The sequence below is a fragment of the Podarcis bocagei genome (genome assembly GCF_964188305.1).
Source record: "Podarcis bocagei genome assembly, chromosome: 17".
NCBI classification, from domain to species: domain Eukaryota; kingdom Metazoa; phylum Chordata; class Lepidosauria; order Squamata; family Lacertidae; genus Podarcis; species Podarcis bocagei.
In genome coordinates, this window is record NC_138143.1 from 31669116 (window position 1) to 31686461 (window position 17346).

A 17346-nucleotide genomic window follows, 5' to 3' on the forward strand; every position below is an offset into this window, starting at 1 on the left:
AACCAATGGATAAAGCTTTTTTCACCTGGCATGCAATTATCCTGTAGAACTCGTTATCAGCCAAGAGACAGTATGAAGGCTAATGGTAAGATTCAGAATAGGATTAGATACATACAATGCACAGTTTCTACACTTGCAAATTAAATAGTACTAACTGACTTAAAATGCTAATATATAACAAGGCTCCTGAAAGAACAAATTCTTGGAGAGTTATTAACCTTATTCAGCTCTCCACTGGTGTGTATTATATTAGAAGCCTCTCAAGTTATTCTGAAGAGAAAATGACCAAACCGTATCTCTCTTTTTTTGAAAACTGGCTTCCATGTCTTTTCAGACAATGTTGTTTGTGCGATGTCATTCTGTTTAGCTGGAATAGAACACATTGCTAGAGAGATTCAGCTGGAGACCTGCAGCAAAAGGTATATGTTGCTGGCGTCTGTGGCTAAGGGGGTTGAAAAAACAAAATTTAGTGTCAAAGACAGGCATCCCTGTTTTCATTAAAAAAAAAAGTTTTGGAACATTTACAAGTGCAAGCAGTCTACATGCAAGTCAATGGAGCATGAGGATTCTGAATGCCGTTCAGTGCTTGACTGGGCCTCCGGGGTGACTGAGGGGGTAATATAGGACAATACAACATGCACCAATTAACATTGGTGTGGTAAATGCAGTTCAACATCAGTGAGCCATGCTAAAGAAAAACAAATCCCAACTTTGCATATACACTGATGGGCACTGAGTTGGCAGTTGTTAGCATCCATCTGTCTCAAGAAACAATGGAGTGCACCTCCAAGGGTGAAGTCAAATCGCTGGAGAATCACAACGCCCGCTGTGGCTGCAGAGACCGGTAACTCGTAACTGTTGCCTCTCAAACTGGTTTTGCTGCAGCAGCACCTAAGTGATTTCTCTGGGGAGCAAGCCTGGGCAGTGTGTGTGGAGGCCTCGGGCTGCCCATCTGGCAAGACCTCTCAGCTTGGCTGCAGGAGTTGCTGGAAGGAGGCATACAAGATGCAATTCAACCATCTTAGGGACTCCGGATTGTGTAGGGTTTTCTCCTTAGCCTTTTCTTCTCCCCAAGATGTCCTGCAAGACAGAGGGTAGAGTTAGTAATGACTGTCCAGAAAAGAGATCTTAATGGTGGATAGCTCAATGAAAAGTTTGACACCCAGTGTGTGTCCACTGTGAAAAGATGGGCTCCATGCTGGAGACCATTAGGAAAGGAATCAAGAATAAGAATAAGAAATGGAATGAACAGAATCCTGACCTAGAGAGAATGTTTACTGTGATCTAGCAAAGCTCTTACGTCCTTATGCTATTACCTTTTCAAATCTCTCCTTGCAGCCATGGAAGTGGGAAATGCTTTAGTTTTATAAATGAAAGACAGGTCATAGTCTGGCTTTGTGGCACCATATTTAACCCCAAGCGATGTACGGAGCTTTATAATGGCATCCAATGTGTTGATGTCTTGGAAACCTGTTCTCAACAAATTTTGTACCTCCCATGGCACAGTACTGCACCCCAGCCTCAAGTTCCTCCCAACCCCAAGATCTTGTGGCATGTCTTCTTCTTTGGCAATCACTCATAGCTGAGTAAGATTGTCTTCCATAAACGTGGTTTTAACCATGAGTCCGTAAGTGACTGTGGAGGCCAATTCTGGGCCCACATGTCCTTCCACAGTGGGGACATTGGTTTCTGGGCAGGAGTTGATCACGGTGTGGATTTGCCAGTCGTGTCTTCCTCTTAGCACGTTTCTCCCTTGCATCCTGAGTTTGAGTGTCTTCAAAGCCCATGACACCTTTGGTAAAGGCTGTTCTCCAATTGGAGCGCTCGCAGGAAAGTGTTTCCCAATTGCTGGTGTTTATAATACATTTTTAAAAAATTTGCCTTGAGACAGTCTTTAAACCTCTTTTGTTGACCACCTTTGTTTACCTTTCTTGTGTATCACTGCTTAGCCCAAAAGCCACGTCAGGGAGCATGTGTTCCTTCAGATGTGGCTGGGCTCCTGCTTCCATCAGCCTCAGCCAGCATGGCCACAGGCTCCTCATCCCTTCTCTGTGCCACCAGAGCAGCCGATCACAGGAGAGAACTTCAACCGTTTCAAGCCAGAATGCTAACAACATGAAGCAGAGTCCTCCTGGTCCTTTGAATCAGATAGTCACAGACAGCTGAGCCAAGCCACTGCCTGCTTTGTAACGCCAAGTTCTGCTCCATTCATTTTGTATGGGCAAGTTTGTCTGGAGAAAGGGCTACTTGGGTACCTTTAATGGAACACAAGCAGGCAGCTCCCTTATTTTCTAAGTACTTGCTGCCTCTCCAGGTTTTTTTGGGGGGGGGTAGGGTGGGGGTGAACCTTACCAGCACTTGTGCCTGGGTCAAGCTCCTAAATGGCCACTTTGCTATTCTGTGATAAAGCAGTGTTTGTGCTTGTTGTCTTGCAGTTGCCAGGCAACTATAGAACAAAGTCCTCATGTTACCTATAAGTCAACCTTGGAAGATTACTGAGTGGACTTCCATAGAAGCGAGTTTCTGGGAGCAGTGGGAGCACCCAGCAGAGAGCTGCTTAATGCCCCCCAAGGCTGACATCTGGTCCAAATGTCTTGTTTGCCTTTTGGGCACTTTGGCTCCATATGCATCTTAATTCAGCTTGTGCTCTTAAAATGTCCTCAATTATGTCAGATTGAACCTTGCAAAAACAGCGGGGTGTTAATGAGATTATTTGTAGAAATAAGGCTGACATGGTTCTCTCCCATAACACTAAACGGAAACACATTGTTTTTCTGGTTGATAGAAAAACCCCTAGTTTCATTTTCTAACTTTAATATGTATGTTGTTGCTTTGAGCAAAGTTTAGCATGCTTCCTAAAATATACATGGGGCGACCTTCGCCAAAAAATAACTAAATACACTACATGGAGTGGTTGATGTGCTTAGCATTTTGCAGTCAATATTTCCCTCGCCCCTTGGGGCTGATTTTGTGTTGTGTGTGGTTAGACCAAGGGATTGTTTTTAAGATTTGATTACCAGTGTGGCGTAGTGGTTAAGAGCGGTGGACTCGTAATCTGGGGAATGGGGTTCGTGTCTCCGCTCCTCCACATGCAGCTGCTGGGTGACCTTGGGCTAGTCACACTTCTCTGAAGTCTCTCAGCCTCACTCATCTCACAGAGTGTTTGTTGTGGGGGAGGAAGGGAAAGGAGAATGTTAGCCGCTTTGAGACTCCTTCGGGTAGTGATAAAGTGGAATACCAAATCCAAACTCTTCTTCTTCTTCTTCATATTGTGCGTTGATTTTATAATCATACAATTGCAGAGTTGGAAGGGGCCTCAAGGAACATCTAGTCTCACCCTCGGCAATGAAGGAATCACAGCTAAAGAATCACTGACAGATGGCCTTCCAACCTTTCTTAAAAAAAAAATCCAGTGAAGGAGAGCCCACCACTTTCTGAGGGGGTCCATTAATGTCAGAAAGTTATTCCTAATGTTTAGTTGGCATCTCCTTTCTTATCGTTTGAACCCATTTAATTATCTTGTATTATGCTATTATTTGTAAGAAGCTTGGAGATACTGTTATAATGGAACAAGTTCCCCGTGCTTTATTATACTTATATGTAAGATGCCTGTGAAACTGTTCTCCCTCTGTTATTTGCATATTCTTCCATAAGCACACATTGATTTAATAGAAGGCATCACCCTGGTATTTGGTACTTCACTAGGGACCAATCAGGCAACCACATTCTGCACATAAACATACAGCGAATCCATTTTAGGAGGGATCTTTTGTTGCAGATGGCATGCGAGGGAGAAAGAAGAGCAAAGAAAATGCTAGATTTGTCTTAAAGGAAAGCAGGAGTTTTTACTGCCTCTTGAATCTTGAGACATCTGGCTAGCTATAGAGGCAGTGAGGACATATTTATGCAATAGCCGTGATGAGCAGGCTCTCCCTCCATCCTTGCCCAGTTGGTATTGATTGGCTGTTTACTCTCATTAAGTGGCTGAGAAACGCAGCTACAGCCACTTGTCAGCAGAGGCTGCTCTGCCGCCCTAGTAGAAAACTAGGAACGGTATGCCTCCTGATGTTAAGCAGGCTGACCTGGTATTTCTGAACTCAAGTTCCTGGTTTTCCTACAAGCACTAGTGTGATCCAGCAAGAGGCTATGCAGGCAGGGGGTAGCTTGGTTCTTAACAGCTGAGCTTACTATGGCCAGGGACAGATTTTTAGAGTTTCGCCTAAAGTGATTTCTATTTGCTGTTAGGATGACAAAGTAATGTGCTACAGTTTTGCTTGGGGGCGGGGGGGGGGGTTGTACCACTATAACACAATGTTCCACTCTATGTTCTCACAATTTAATTATTTGAATCAAATAAGATATATTTGTGGGTTTGTCAAAATAATGGAAGGAATATACTTCTCTTGGCTAAAATCCTGACTAGTCCCTCTCTTTCTCTCTCTATACGGCAGGTTTGCTTATAAATAGCTTTTTAAAATAATAATAATAGTACAGATAGCTTTTTGCTCAGCTGGGAGGTTACAAGTTAAGTTGCATAACTCAAAATGCATTCTTCATATCGCTTCTTATCTGCCCCTCTCTGCATATGACAATACAATATATATGGATGCATATGGACTGAGAAATAATTCATGTTCAGTAGTTCAGTTAAGTAATTTTAGATTCTGGACCCCGTGCTTTTATGCCTCCCCAACCTCTTTAGATAGTAATGGGCATTAACTTCAAATAGCATTTGTGTGTGAGTGGGGACCTCTTTAGATGGTAATGTTAATTACTTCAGTTAATTTTCAAAATGTAGTAAATCAGCCCTGCTGCTTTTTTTTGGGTAGTGGGGCTCCTGCTCATTTTGCTGAGTGGGACCCTGGAATTCTGCCCCAATTCCTGTCTGGACAGCACTGCCTTTCGTGTCAACACAGGCACCCAGGTAAATGTGTTCCCACTATGGAGCTCTTTGCACAAACTGTACATTATTACTTTGAAGCTACTAAGATCTTCATGTGGGGGAAGGTAAAATATAGCTGAAGCTTCTGTTGTGGTTCTTCAGTGGTCAACCAGGAAAGGGAAGGGTGATGAAAAGCAATTACAATGGCACACAGTGCTATTTTTCTAGAAAAAGAGGTGCCAGAACTCACCATGAACATCTCCCTTGTTTTCTTAGAATGGCAATGGCACCCACCTGAGAGGTGCCAGAACTGAGTTCTGTCTGGAAAAAAAAAAGCCCTGGCAACACATTCTATTTCTCCTCCTCGTTTATATACAAGTACAAACTGTTGCCAAACATATCTTTTCATAATTCCATCAGATTAGATGGCTGCTTGTTATGGGGCCGCATTCTAAGGGCTGAACAACACATATGTTCAGATTCGTATGGACATGAATGTATGAACCACCTCCATTGAAATGGAGGCACCTGACACCACTGAAGTTCCCCTAAAGCTAAGCAGGTTTGGCCCAAACTCACCTGGGAACCACGTGTAAGGTGTTCTGAACGCTTTGGAGCATGAGCACAGCATAAGTGTAATAATGAGCTCCATCTGTGGTGTTTGTTGTACGATTTCTCATTGTCGCATGAAGGCACCACATGATGATGCATCATTCACTATGCAGAGCCCATGCAGGCCAACTCAGGAGTAATTCCAAGTTAAATGATGCTTACTCTAGGAATTTTTTCCAGCCAAAATTCACAGGAACTCAGTTCCGGCACCTCTCAGGTGGGCCTGACCATTACCATTCTAAGAGAAAGAGGTAGGAGTTCGTGATGAGTTCCCACACCTCTTTTTCTAAAAAAATAGCACTGCTCCTAGGCAAGAGTGGACGTACAATTGCTGTCTTAATGACGCACCCACATGAATGCCCATCACCTCAAGACAGTCCTCAGGTGATGAGCATTCATGGGTAGTGGTTCAGACCACGGGTTTAATTGGTGGTCCAGCTACACCCACACTTGTCGCCTGACCAAGTTTACACATCAGTGATGGGTTTGAAAGGCATCTTTCTCAAGACGCACACATATAAACAAACTGCACACAAATAACCCCACGTGACTGTGGGGGAGAATGGTGTCATCATGCCCACACTCCAAGGGGGCGTAGTGGTGACTGAAGGCAATGCTTCAGAGGTACTCAGCACCTAAGCTCAGGCATCGCGTCGCATCCTCAGACACACCCCTGTATTAGTGAAGTGGGGGAGGGGTCAGGCTAAGGCCGAAAGGGGAGGAGCTTCTATGCAGGTGAAGCATTAAAACTGGCGCGTGAGGCGAAAACATGCTGCCCCTCCCCCATAGCCTAAGCAGCTGAGGTAAAAGCGCGCGCAAAAGAGGGCGCCCGCAGAGCCCGCGCGGAACGTAAACAGAGCCCAGGAAACACATGGCTGCCGGCGCTGCTTCTGCTGGTGGCCTCGCGCCTTCAGCAGCTCGGCAACTCCGCCGCCTCCCGGCCTCTCGCTGCCTCCTCAGTCAGTCGGCTTCAGCCACTGCAGGAGCTGCTCCTGGCGGCAGAGGCTAGAGAGGACTGCTAACAGTTGGGCAATACCAAGCAGCGTCTTCCCCGGCCACGGTCGCCACCTGCGCGCAGCGGCGAGGCGCGTGGGGCTTAGAGAGCAGCGGCCCCTTCCCCCCCCCCGCCGCCCGCCCCTCAGGCGCTTTCCCGCCTTCCTCTTCCTCCCTCCTCAGTCAGCGGCGGCGGCGGCAGCAGCGGCACCCTCCCCCTCCCTCCCTCTCGGCCAGGCCAGGCGGCGCGCAGGTGGCGAAGCTCGAGGCTGAGGGGCACGCTGGCGGCGGCCGGCGCCAAGAGAGCTCGGGGCTGCCCTCGCCGTTTCCCGCCGGCCATGGCCCCCCGCCGCTGTTGCTGTGGCATCCGCCTGCTGCGCCCGGTCGTCGTCCTCCTGCTGCTGCTGGGCGCCTCGGCCTCGGCGGGGGCGGCCCCGCCGTGCCCCTCCTCGCCGCCCAGCGTGGACTCGGTGCAGGGGCTGGCCCGGCGCGCCTCCGTGGTGATCGAGGGCAAGGTGCTAGCTCACAGCGTGGTGGAGCCAGGAGGAGGCGGAGGCGGCGGCGGCGGCGACGGAGGAGGAGGGGAAGAAGCGACGTCGCTCTTGCTGCTGCTGCCGTCGCCGCCGCCGCTCCTCACCCTGCCGGAGGAGCAGCAGCAGCCGACCGCCGCCTCTGCTTCCAGCACCACCTTCTCAGGGACCGTCCCCTCGCCAGCTCCCCGCGCGCTGGTGCCCAGCCCCAGCCCGCCGCCCGTCTCCTGGGTGACTCGGGTGCGCGTGCACCAGGTGTGGCCGGCCAAAAGCGGCGGGCTGCGCAAGGACGGGCTGCTGTGGGTGCTGCTGGCCGAGCGCGGCTCCGCCTGCGGGAGCAGCCTCAAGGAAGAGAGCCGCTATATCTTCTTCATGGAGCCCGTCGCCGCCGCCAGCGTCAACGGCACTGGGGCGCCTTCGCTGCTGCTGCCGTCGCCGTCGCCTTCGCCGCTCTTCCGGGCGTCTTCCCCGCCCCTGGAGACGGGCAGGAGTCTCAAGAAGGAGGTCAGCAGGGCGCTGTGTACCCGGGGATGTGGTAAGTGAGCTGGCTGGCGAGGGGTGTCCGAGGAGCGGTGCCTGCGCTGGGCTGGCCCGCATCCGCTTTGCGGGGCAGGTGGGGGGATGAAGGTGGGGAGAAGGATGAGGTTGGTTGGTTCTTCGTTCCTTCGCTGCTCGCCCTCTTTCTCGCCACCTCCGTCCCCGAGGTGTGGGACTTGTGGCCCGCTCTGGATCTTTCCTCTTTGGAGCGATTTGCAGGTGGATGTGGGTCGCAGGTCGTTCAAGTTGGGTGCCAACCATGGGTGGGAAACTTTGCGAAAGCTCCCTCTCTTATACACACAGCAACAAGCAGGCTACGAGTTTGGGGTTGTGGAGAGTGGGTATATTACTGCAACAGAATGGAGCCTTTATCTCTCCTGCCGATTTATTTTTTAGTTAGTTTGCTAAGAGAAGGCTGCATTTCAGGCCATCAAGAAAGAGGGAGGAAACTGGAAGGCTCCTTGGTGCGGGGCAGGGTGTCTTTACATCACCTGAATAAAGGCCTTGGCTGTTTGTTTGTCTGTGTTCGCTTTCTTAGAAGGAGGAAGGTGCTTGATGGGGTGATGCTTTCCAACCCTTGTTTACGTTGGTATGTTGTTGGATGTGTAACTTTAGATGAAGCTGTAGGCTTTTGAAGCAGAACGAACGAAGAATTTGGTTGCATGTTGTATCTGGAAAGGTTGCTCTTTGGTCGTGGCGAATACTTCCTTGCCTGGATCTCCTTTGGCACATGGGATTGGATATGTATTGTAAATAAATCCAGCAGGGCCCAGCCATTTTCAACTGCTCACGTTGTGTCCACTCTTAAAGTGTTTTGATGCCTCCAAAATCATTTCCCTCAACAAAAGAAGCAATTGCTCTCTCTCTCAGCTTCTGGAAATTCAGTGGCTCTCAAATGTTAACAGTCCTCTAGACGTAATTCTGCCCTCCCATTTCTAGATGTGTTAGTACTCATGAGAGCCACTGGATTTAACTGGATTGTTTGCAAATGCAGTGCCCTGTCTTGTTTTATAGCACCTGAAATTCAGTCTGTCAGCTCTTGTTAACGTGAGGGTTTCAAGATGATTTTGTTTTGTGGCTGGGAGAACGTAAATGGTTGTTGGAGGCAGAGCTGTTGAGGCTGACCAACCAAATCCACGAATCCTGGTGATCCTTTTCATTTTGTGTACTTTCACCTCAACTCAATCGGTTTCTGTTTTCCTGTTTGTTTAATTCGTAATTGTTACCATAATCATTTCGGCATTTTCTAGCCACCCTGTGCCAAATTACTTCAGAATAGCTGCAGAAGGGAGCTGTCCACATTAAACGGTGCTGATGTTGAGTGAATGACGTCGGGATTCCCCAGGACTGGCGGATAGATGTCACTGTAAAACAAGGGAAATACTCTGCGGGGACCTGACATATTGGCTGATATAAAAGCTGAACATTTTTCTACATCAGGTTGTTTTTTCTTATGGTGCAGTGAGGAAAGAACGTGTCATTATCAATCCTTTGTAGTAAGGTTTTTGGTGTGATTAAACAAGATACAACAATGGATTGGGCTGCTGCAAACAAAACTGGACACTGGCATAATATGAATTAAGTGTGGGGGAAGAATTGTGGGAGTATTAGAATCCTGTTTATTCTTGTCTATTCCAAAACATTGCCATACATCTCACAGGTGTGTTAACATTAATAAAGCTTCTGCTTTTCCTGTGACTTCCATTCATAACAGTTTTGAGGCTCCTGTGATCTGCAAGCTAACTTGAAATATATATTCCATTACATGTAGGATACAATGTTGTTGTTGAGACACACACAGACACACGCGTGTGTGTTTAAAAATCTGAATACTTCAGTAGTTGAGGCATTCTATGGAAAATGAGGAAATATGCAAAGGCGAGTTAATGTATAAGAGTTAACCAGAGTGGAATGTTTTTGTTCCCTTTTTCCTGCTGTGGACTTGAAGTATGCAAATGAACATATACAGCATGATTGAGTTTCTTCTCAGCTTGAAATGTGAAAACATAAAGATGGCAATTTCTCTCTTTTTTTGCAGAACTAGAATTTTAAAATGTAGGTTGTGGTGTTGGTTAATTGTGTGTATCTGCTGTTGATTAAGTAATAAAATGTGAATAACACCCTTTGCTGAGGTACGGGGGGGGGGGCTCTCAGCAGATTTTTGCCTTAACCATATTGAGTTTAGCCATTCCCAGAAAAATTAATGAAAGAATGGATGGTGTCTCATTGCTGACGTCTCAGTTCCCATCTTTCTGTCCATAGATTGATGCTTGTTTATGTATTTAAAATATTTACTATTTATCTAAGGCAGTTACTGACTCAGGATTACTGCCTCCTTTCATCTTAAGATAGGATTCCACCCCTTTTGCTTAGTCTGTAATAAACTGAATTTACCCTGCTGCTGTGACTTCTCAGCATCTGACAGCCTTTGACTTCCATAAAAGTCAAACCTGGTGAGCTCCAAATGCTCTAAACACTGCAGTGAGGCCCTAAACGTTTGTTTGTTTTTCAAGTCAAGGACTAGGGTAAACCATATGTTATAACAGTATTTAGTGAATAATGGTGGAGAAGTGTTAAATGGAATATCAGATGGCATTAATATCTCTGGCTTCAAACTCAGCAGTTCAGTTCTAATACCATGCTGAATCATGACTAATGGAAGTTTAACTACAGTTTAGTGTGATGCCTGAACAGATAAACCATGGATTGCTATTGATCAGCAGTTCAGAATCAGAAACAATGTTTAAAATAGGCTTGTAAATTATTGCTTGTACTAATTATGATGTGTGAATTAACAGAAGATAGAAACAGCCATCATGCTGCCTTTGGAGGCCACTGCATCTAGTGATTGGTGTGCTGAGCATACGTAAAATTAAAGCTGATGAATAACTGTAACCATGTTTTGCTTGCACATTGGGAAGCTGTAACCATGGTTTGCTTGCATATTGGGAAGCTGTAACCATAGTTTGAGTTTTAATCTATATTTAGCTGTGAGGTCTGTCAGAATAGATTCACTATATGATTAGTGGTTGATATGGTTTGTCAGGGTGTATTAATTATGGAGAACATCCATTACCATATATTCAAAAGGCCAACTTCTGAATCTAGATAACTAGGTCTCATGCTTGTGAGATTTTATTTATAGATTGATATGTTTTATTTCATCTATCAATCAAGTTCTTAATTTTATGTTGTTGTTTACTTAATTTTGAAAGGAATGAATCCTTTCTCTTTATAAGTGTACTTTTTAATAGCAACCTTCTCCCCCCACATACATTAAATATAGAGGATTTCCCCCCCCCCCACTTCCCAGTTCAGGATTGTAGGAGAAAACTGGTTTTTGACTTCAAGTAAAATCTCACAGAAGAAGGGGTATTATCTCAACCATCACCAAAGTTACTTGCATTTCAGGAGTAATACATAACTCAAAGATAAAGACTATAAACCTTGATGATGTGATTGCTCCTTACTCAAAATAAGATGTTCTATTGACATCGTGGGTTATAGATTATATAGAGATCAAAGCAGTCAGATAAAGCTCTTTTTTCATGCTGCGGTAAAACTTACACAAGCTGCCTGATGAAGGAGAAGCTGTTTATCTGCCTGTTTTGTAATGTACAAATGATTAGCTGTGTGCACCCTTACTCTCTCATTAGTTGCATAAAGTCCACACTATATAAATTATATGCTTCCAATATCAGAGATGCTGCCAGCTACCATACATTCTCCACGCAGTGCATATTTTACTACAATTCTTCTCTAACACTAGCAGCAGCTGGTCAAGCTAGAGGAAAATGCCAGCCATTTCTGGGGGGGCAATCAGTTATGGGGGAGGGAGGGATGTCAATTCCTTCATCTATTGGTTGGTAATCATTAGGATTTGGCATTGAAAGCAGGTGGTGGGCATTGCAGCCATGTGCAAGTGTAAGATTGTTGATAGGTCCCTTGCCCACACTGATATAGTGATATAGCCCATCAACATTAGTGTAGTTACCCAGTGCTAGCAGAAGTGCCCTTTGTCTCCATTGCCACCTTCCAACAGTTACTGGTAAATGTGGGCATTCTCCTCCCCATCTTGATCACTTGATAGCTGCATCTAGCAGTTCGTTAGGGCTTTATTGGCCAACGCTGACTACCACCCTAAAAGAAAACCAATACCGAAGTGCTAGAATTCTGGACTGTACTACATTAGACTATACATGTCTCTCTCTGTGTGTGATATTTCCTGAAAGTTCAGATATATAGGGTGAATCCTTTAAAAGAGACCCTGTGGCTACAGAGTACACATGTTCCACAGGGCCTCTTTTAAAATACTCACCCTGTAAAAAGCTCATTCTGTGTAATAAACCAGGGATCAGACAATACCAAAACCTTTTCTCTGATGTATTAGCATAGATGTGTGGAGGGTTTTTTTGGTCTGTGGAGAAGCATTCAGAAGCATGTCTTCCTCACCTGCAACCTGAAGTGTTATGGCTGAGAAGTAGTACCATTTCAGTCTGCATAATTTGTGGATCAGCTGTTGCTGCACACCACTATACACAGATGTTTTACATATCCCTTGATTATCTGTTTCATACAGATGGGGTATGCAGTGTAGCTTCCTAGTCCTTGTGGATGGCTTCCATTCCTTTGTCCTACATACATTCCAGTGCCTTCTACTTGGGTCCTTTTTAAGAAAAAACGGGCAGGGGAATGCCATGCAGTTGATTACAGGGGACCATCTGGCCCAGGGTTTGTTTGATTGGACTCTAAATGAGCCAAGAAACATCTGTGTACTTCTTTCTTGAATCGTGCAAAGCAGCCTTAAGTCCAGCCAAAATTAAAGTTGGCGTCTTCTTTCTGTACTACGTGTTTTGATTTGGCCTGCAGGAGAAGATTAATAAATAGCATGCATGAACTTGCTTTGTGTTCATATATATCAGGTATTTGGAGAACGGATTCCCTTTGTGCCTATTGATCTGCTGTTTTTGAGGCATCCAGTCATTTGCATTTTCTATTTCTTTCTTGTAGTTTGTTGCCTTGTTTCATTTACCTACTGTGAGGGATTTCTAAAAGCAAAACATTGCACTTGTCAGTGTATGTTGACTATGTGCCTCCATTTACATAAAATATTGCTGCAAAGGATTTTCTGTCCAGAGCTAAAGAGATTTCTTATAAAGCTGTATTAAGTAGTAAGCTTTAAGAATAGCAATAACTTTACTGCCAGTTTTACTGGAGAGCCAGTGTGGTGTAGTGGTTAAGAGCGGTAGTCACATAATCTGGGAAACCGGGTTCGTGTCTCCGCTCCTCCACATGCAGCTGCTGGGTGACCTTGGGCCAGTCACACTTCTGTGAAGTCTCTCAGCCCCACTCACCTCACAGAGTGTTTGTTGTGGGGGAGGAAGGGAAAGGAGAATGTTAGCCGCTTTGAGACTCCTGAAGGGGAGTGAAAGGCGGGATATCAAATCCAAACTCTTCTTCTTCTTCTTCTTACATATAAGACTGCAGAAGCAGACTTAGCCAATAGCCAAGATAGCCTGCATGTGCATCAGTATTATGTTTAAATGTGTGCATTGAGTCTGCTAAAAGCCATATAAAGGAGGGCCTTCATTACTTACTTAACTTCTTACATTCTTTCAGATTCAGTATTTATCAAGACAGCTATTTGGGTGTCGTCGTCCCCCCCCCCCCATCTTGTCTCATCTAACTGAGTAAAACTTGAAATATAGTCACCTGGGGAAACCTTAAGTACAATCAATTTTAAATGTATTTGAAAAGCTGTCTGAAAAATAGTTCACTTCCTTATTTACCCACTCTGGGGAGTATATTTTCATCTCTATATACTAGGTTAGACAGGCTCAGTACTAATGGAAGTGACATACATACCTTCCTAGACACAGGAGTTATGCGGTTCTCAGGAGGTTTGAGGTTAACAATCTTGTTTTCTTTTTTAAAAAAAACAAAACAAGTCTCAAAAGAGCATATTGTAAATATCATTATTCCTAAATCAGTGCAAGCTTAGGCATGTCTACTCTTAAGCAAGTCCCAAGGAATTCGGTGGGCTTCTTTCCTAGGTAAATATGTATAAAAAGGTAAAGGACCCCTGATAGTTAAGTCCAGTTGTGAACGACTCTGGGGTTGCGGCGCTCATCTCGCTTTACTGGCCGAGGGAGCCGACGTTTGTCCTCAGACAGTTTTCTGGGTCATGTGGCCAGCATAACTAAGCCGCTTCTGGCGAAACCAGAGCAGCGCACAGAAATGCGGTTTACTTTCCTGCCGGGGTGGAACTTATTTATCTACTTGCACTTTGATGTGCTTTTGAACTGCTAGGTTGGCAGGAGCTGAGACCAAGCAACGGGAGCTCACCCCGTCACGGGGATTCGAACTGTTGACCTTCTGATCAGCTGGAATAAGCTCCATGCAAATGCAATAGTTATCCACGAGAGGTTTTTTTTAAAGAAACTCTTTAGGGATCTTTAACATTTCAGAAGTTATCTCCCATCACACTCATTTGGAAAGCACCCCCTCCCACCCCCATAAATAAATAAATGTGCCAGTAACAGAATGTTTGTTGTGGGGGAGGAAGGGAAAGGAGATTGTTAGCCGCTTTGAGACTCCTGAAGGGGAGTGAATGGTGGGGTATCAAACTTCTTCTTCTTCTTCTTCTTCTTCTTCTTCTTCTTCTTCTTCTTCTTCTTCTTCCAAGCCAGCAAGTTTGGCTAGGTTGGCAGGAGCAGGGACTGAGCAATGGAAACTCATCCCGTCGCGGGGATCCGAACCACTGACCTTCCGATCAGGAAGCCCAAGAGGCTCAGTGGTTTCCATCACAGCGCCACCCATGTCCCATGGTAAATATGTATAGAATGATAAATTTAAACGTTTTAACCAAATGAAAGAGAAGAGGACAAAAATAACTCTCTCTCATGTTATCAATGTAGCTGCAAGCAGAAGATCAGGTTGGGTAACCTGTAACCTAAAGGGCTGCATGCAGCCCTCCTCTTGCTTTCGTGTGTGCGTGTGTGTGGCAGCCTTGAGGGAAGAAAATGGGAGCTGTTTTGAAATACGGAGGATGGAGCCCTCTGCACGCGATCAGTTCACACCTCTGGCAAGAGCCTCTGGCCCCACTCACCACTGGAATATGATGCCCCAAACGTTCCCTGTGAGGAAATGTGTGTAGCTCTAAGGCTGAAAAAGTTTCCTACCCCAGCTGTAACAAAATGAAAAAGACAATATTAGCAGATCACTTTTCTTTCTAAGAATGGCTGGTAGCTGCAGCTCATTCAATTCTAAATAATCTTCAATTACCTTCATTACCTCAAAATGGGTGCCTATATTGCCACTTTTGTACATTAATTTAAACGTAATTGATCATCATTTCGTCAGTTAAATGGTAGAGGAGCAGTCAACTAAAAGTTATGTAATTCAGTTGGCAATATGGGTTGTTTTAGTTAAATATTGTTTCCATATTAAACATAAACAAACAGGGGTACATCATATAGTGGCTATGTATGCTCAAAAATGGGTGCAGCGAGAAGTCTACCCAAAAAAGAGAGGTGCATTTTATTTCATCTAGGACATGACCATACCAACAAGAGGAAAGAGACTCAGCAGGGTCCAAGTTGGTCCCACATTTTAGAGTCAAGATGCTTCAGACACACACACACACAGAGAGAGAGAGAGAGAGAGAGAGAGAGAGTTAGAGAGAGAGAGAGTTAGTTAGTTATTGGTTCCAACAAAGTGCAAATGTAAAATACATATAAGAAAATATAATAAAAAATAAGAAAAGGGGAGAGGATCTAAGAAAACTTACTGCCACTGAGTACATTATGGGAATACGTACATAACTCATATCACCCACATTAAAATAGGATACTATTTTTAAATTGTTTTTTATGTTCACAGTATCCTATGGAGAAATCACAAAGAGAGAACATATGGACCAGATCTCCAAATCATCTCTCTTAAGCTTGGTACCAGCTCAGGTTATTGGTGAGGGAGACTGAATATTTGAATGCTCCAATATATGTATATAGAAAATGAGTATGACAGGGGGAAATTTCTAGGCTAGCTAGCTTCTTGATATTCAATATTTAAATGTGCTGGGATCCTACAGAGTCTCCAGTCCAGGAGCAGATACTGCTGCTGTGTTCTGCCTCTTTTTTTCATTTCTGCACTGTGTGGGTCTTATAATGCTGCTTGAGTACATCTGATCCCTGAAATAAGCACCATATGGATGTACCCTAGGTAACAGAAATGTCAGATTGCAGTGCACACTGCTTGTCAGTACGTTGTACAGACACTTTTTAAAGAATGTAAATCCTACTGCTGATTAAGTGAGTGGATTACATGACTGTAGTGCAGGCTACTTGTGTCTCTACCTCTGAAATAAGCTCACTGATTTCAGTAGACCTAGTTTTCTGAATAAAACCAGCTGAATGTTGTTTCATATGTGCAGTGGTTGCAGAGATACGTCAATGGAGTTTTTGTGTTCTTAAGGAACAATTCTAATAGGGTTCTTAAGCCAGAAAAAGTTTTGCAAGTTACTTTGTCCAGTTACAAATCAAACAATGCTAATCAGTTAAGCTGCCATCTGCTACATTCATATTATCACTAGTAATTATAAATATGAAAACAGATTTCTTTTTCTTTACTGGGAAAAAAGGAATAAGGATTAAAGAGAGACACTTTAGAATAGTATGGAAACTCAAAGCTATTGTTTGCACAATTGTTTAATTTAGTTTCCATTGAAAATATACCTTTAAGGCTTTCTGATAATGGGTGCAATTATCTATCTTGAGATTGTGAGTGTTTATTCTATGTCTATTGCCACATATAAGTCATATTTTATTGTGTAATGTTCCGGAACTGCAGTACTATATTTCTCCTTGTGCCAAGATTATCTTTAGAAAAGCAATGAGAATCTAAATTACAATGTGCCATGATTATTTTATCCGCAACAAAAAATGTGAGTCATAGACAACATGAGTGGCTGTCTTAAAACACCTAAAATGAATTGTACTACAGAATGTGTAGAGCAAACCCTTCTTAATGAGGAACAATATATTAAGATTCACTTGTTTCTGGAACTTATATGTTTAATTTATCTCTTGGAGCAAGTTGCATCGATATTTAAAGTTCACCCTTGACTATGCAGTTGTATTTATTTTATTTAGTAAATTTAGAGAGCCGCTCTATTTTATCCTGATAAATGGTGAGATTATTGTTCTGCTAATTGACAAAATGTTTGAAACAGAATGTTTTGTCATCAAGAGTGAAACACCCACTCGGGTTATTGCAAAAATTCCAAAGCTTATTTAAAGAAACATGCAACAGTCACCTGTATAGGAAAAAAAACAGACATGTCTTACAATGATTAAAATCCTCTCCAAGTGACCTTTGAGAAAACTAAGCAATAGGTGTTCTATCTCTACTGTCACAGGCATTATGCCTTTGAATACCAGTTGCTAGGAATCACAAGTTGGGCAAAGTGCTGTTGTGCTTCAGTCCTGCTTGTGTGTTCCTACAGGTTTCTCGTTGGTCCCTGTGAATACAGGATGTTGGATTAGATAGAGCATTGGCCTGATATAGCAGGTTCTTCCAATGTTCATTTCCTATCACAGTGAACTAAAACAAAAACATGGTAGGAATGGACACGTTCAGTTAGTGTTACAAAGAAGAACTGTCCCCGCTTTACGTATTTCAGAATAAAATGCATAATACAAAAATAAAAGCAAAGATAGAACTGGAAAAATCCGGGGGGGGGGACATATCTCTCCCCCCCCCCAATTTTTTTTATTGGTTTTCACAACATTA

At 44.1% G+C, this 17346-nt stretch overlaps 1 protein-coding gene across 9 annotated transcripts in view; it reads left to right on the forward strand.

Annotated features, from left to right (window-relative positions):
- Window positions 1-7280: 7280 nt before the first annotated feature.
- The window catches only part of NRG1 (neuregulin 1), a 513412-nt gene continuing 503346 nt past the window's right edge, over window positions 7281-17346 (forward strand). For 7 of the 9 annotated variants that reach the window (XM_081176446.1, XM_081176444.1, XM_081176448.1 and 4 more), the window contains exon 1: window positions 7281-7552. In XM_081176446.1, coding sequence (XP_081032572.1) covers window positions 7390-7552 — 163 coding nt within the window. In that variant the 5' untranslated portion in view covers window positions 7281-7389. The remainder of the gene's footprint in view (window positions 7553-17346) is intronic. The other 2 variants (XM_081176431.1, XM_081176435.1) reach the window with 2 other exon arrangements.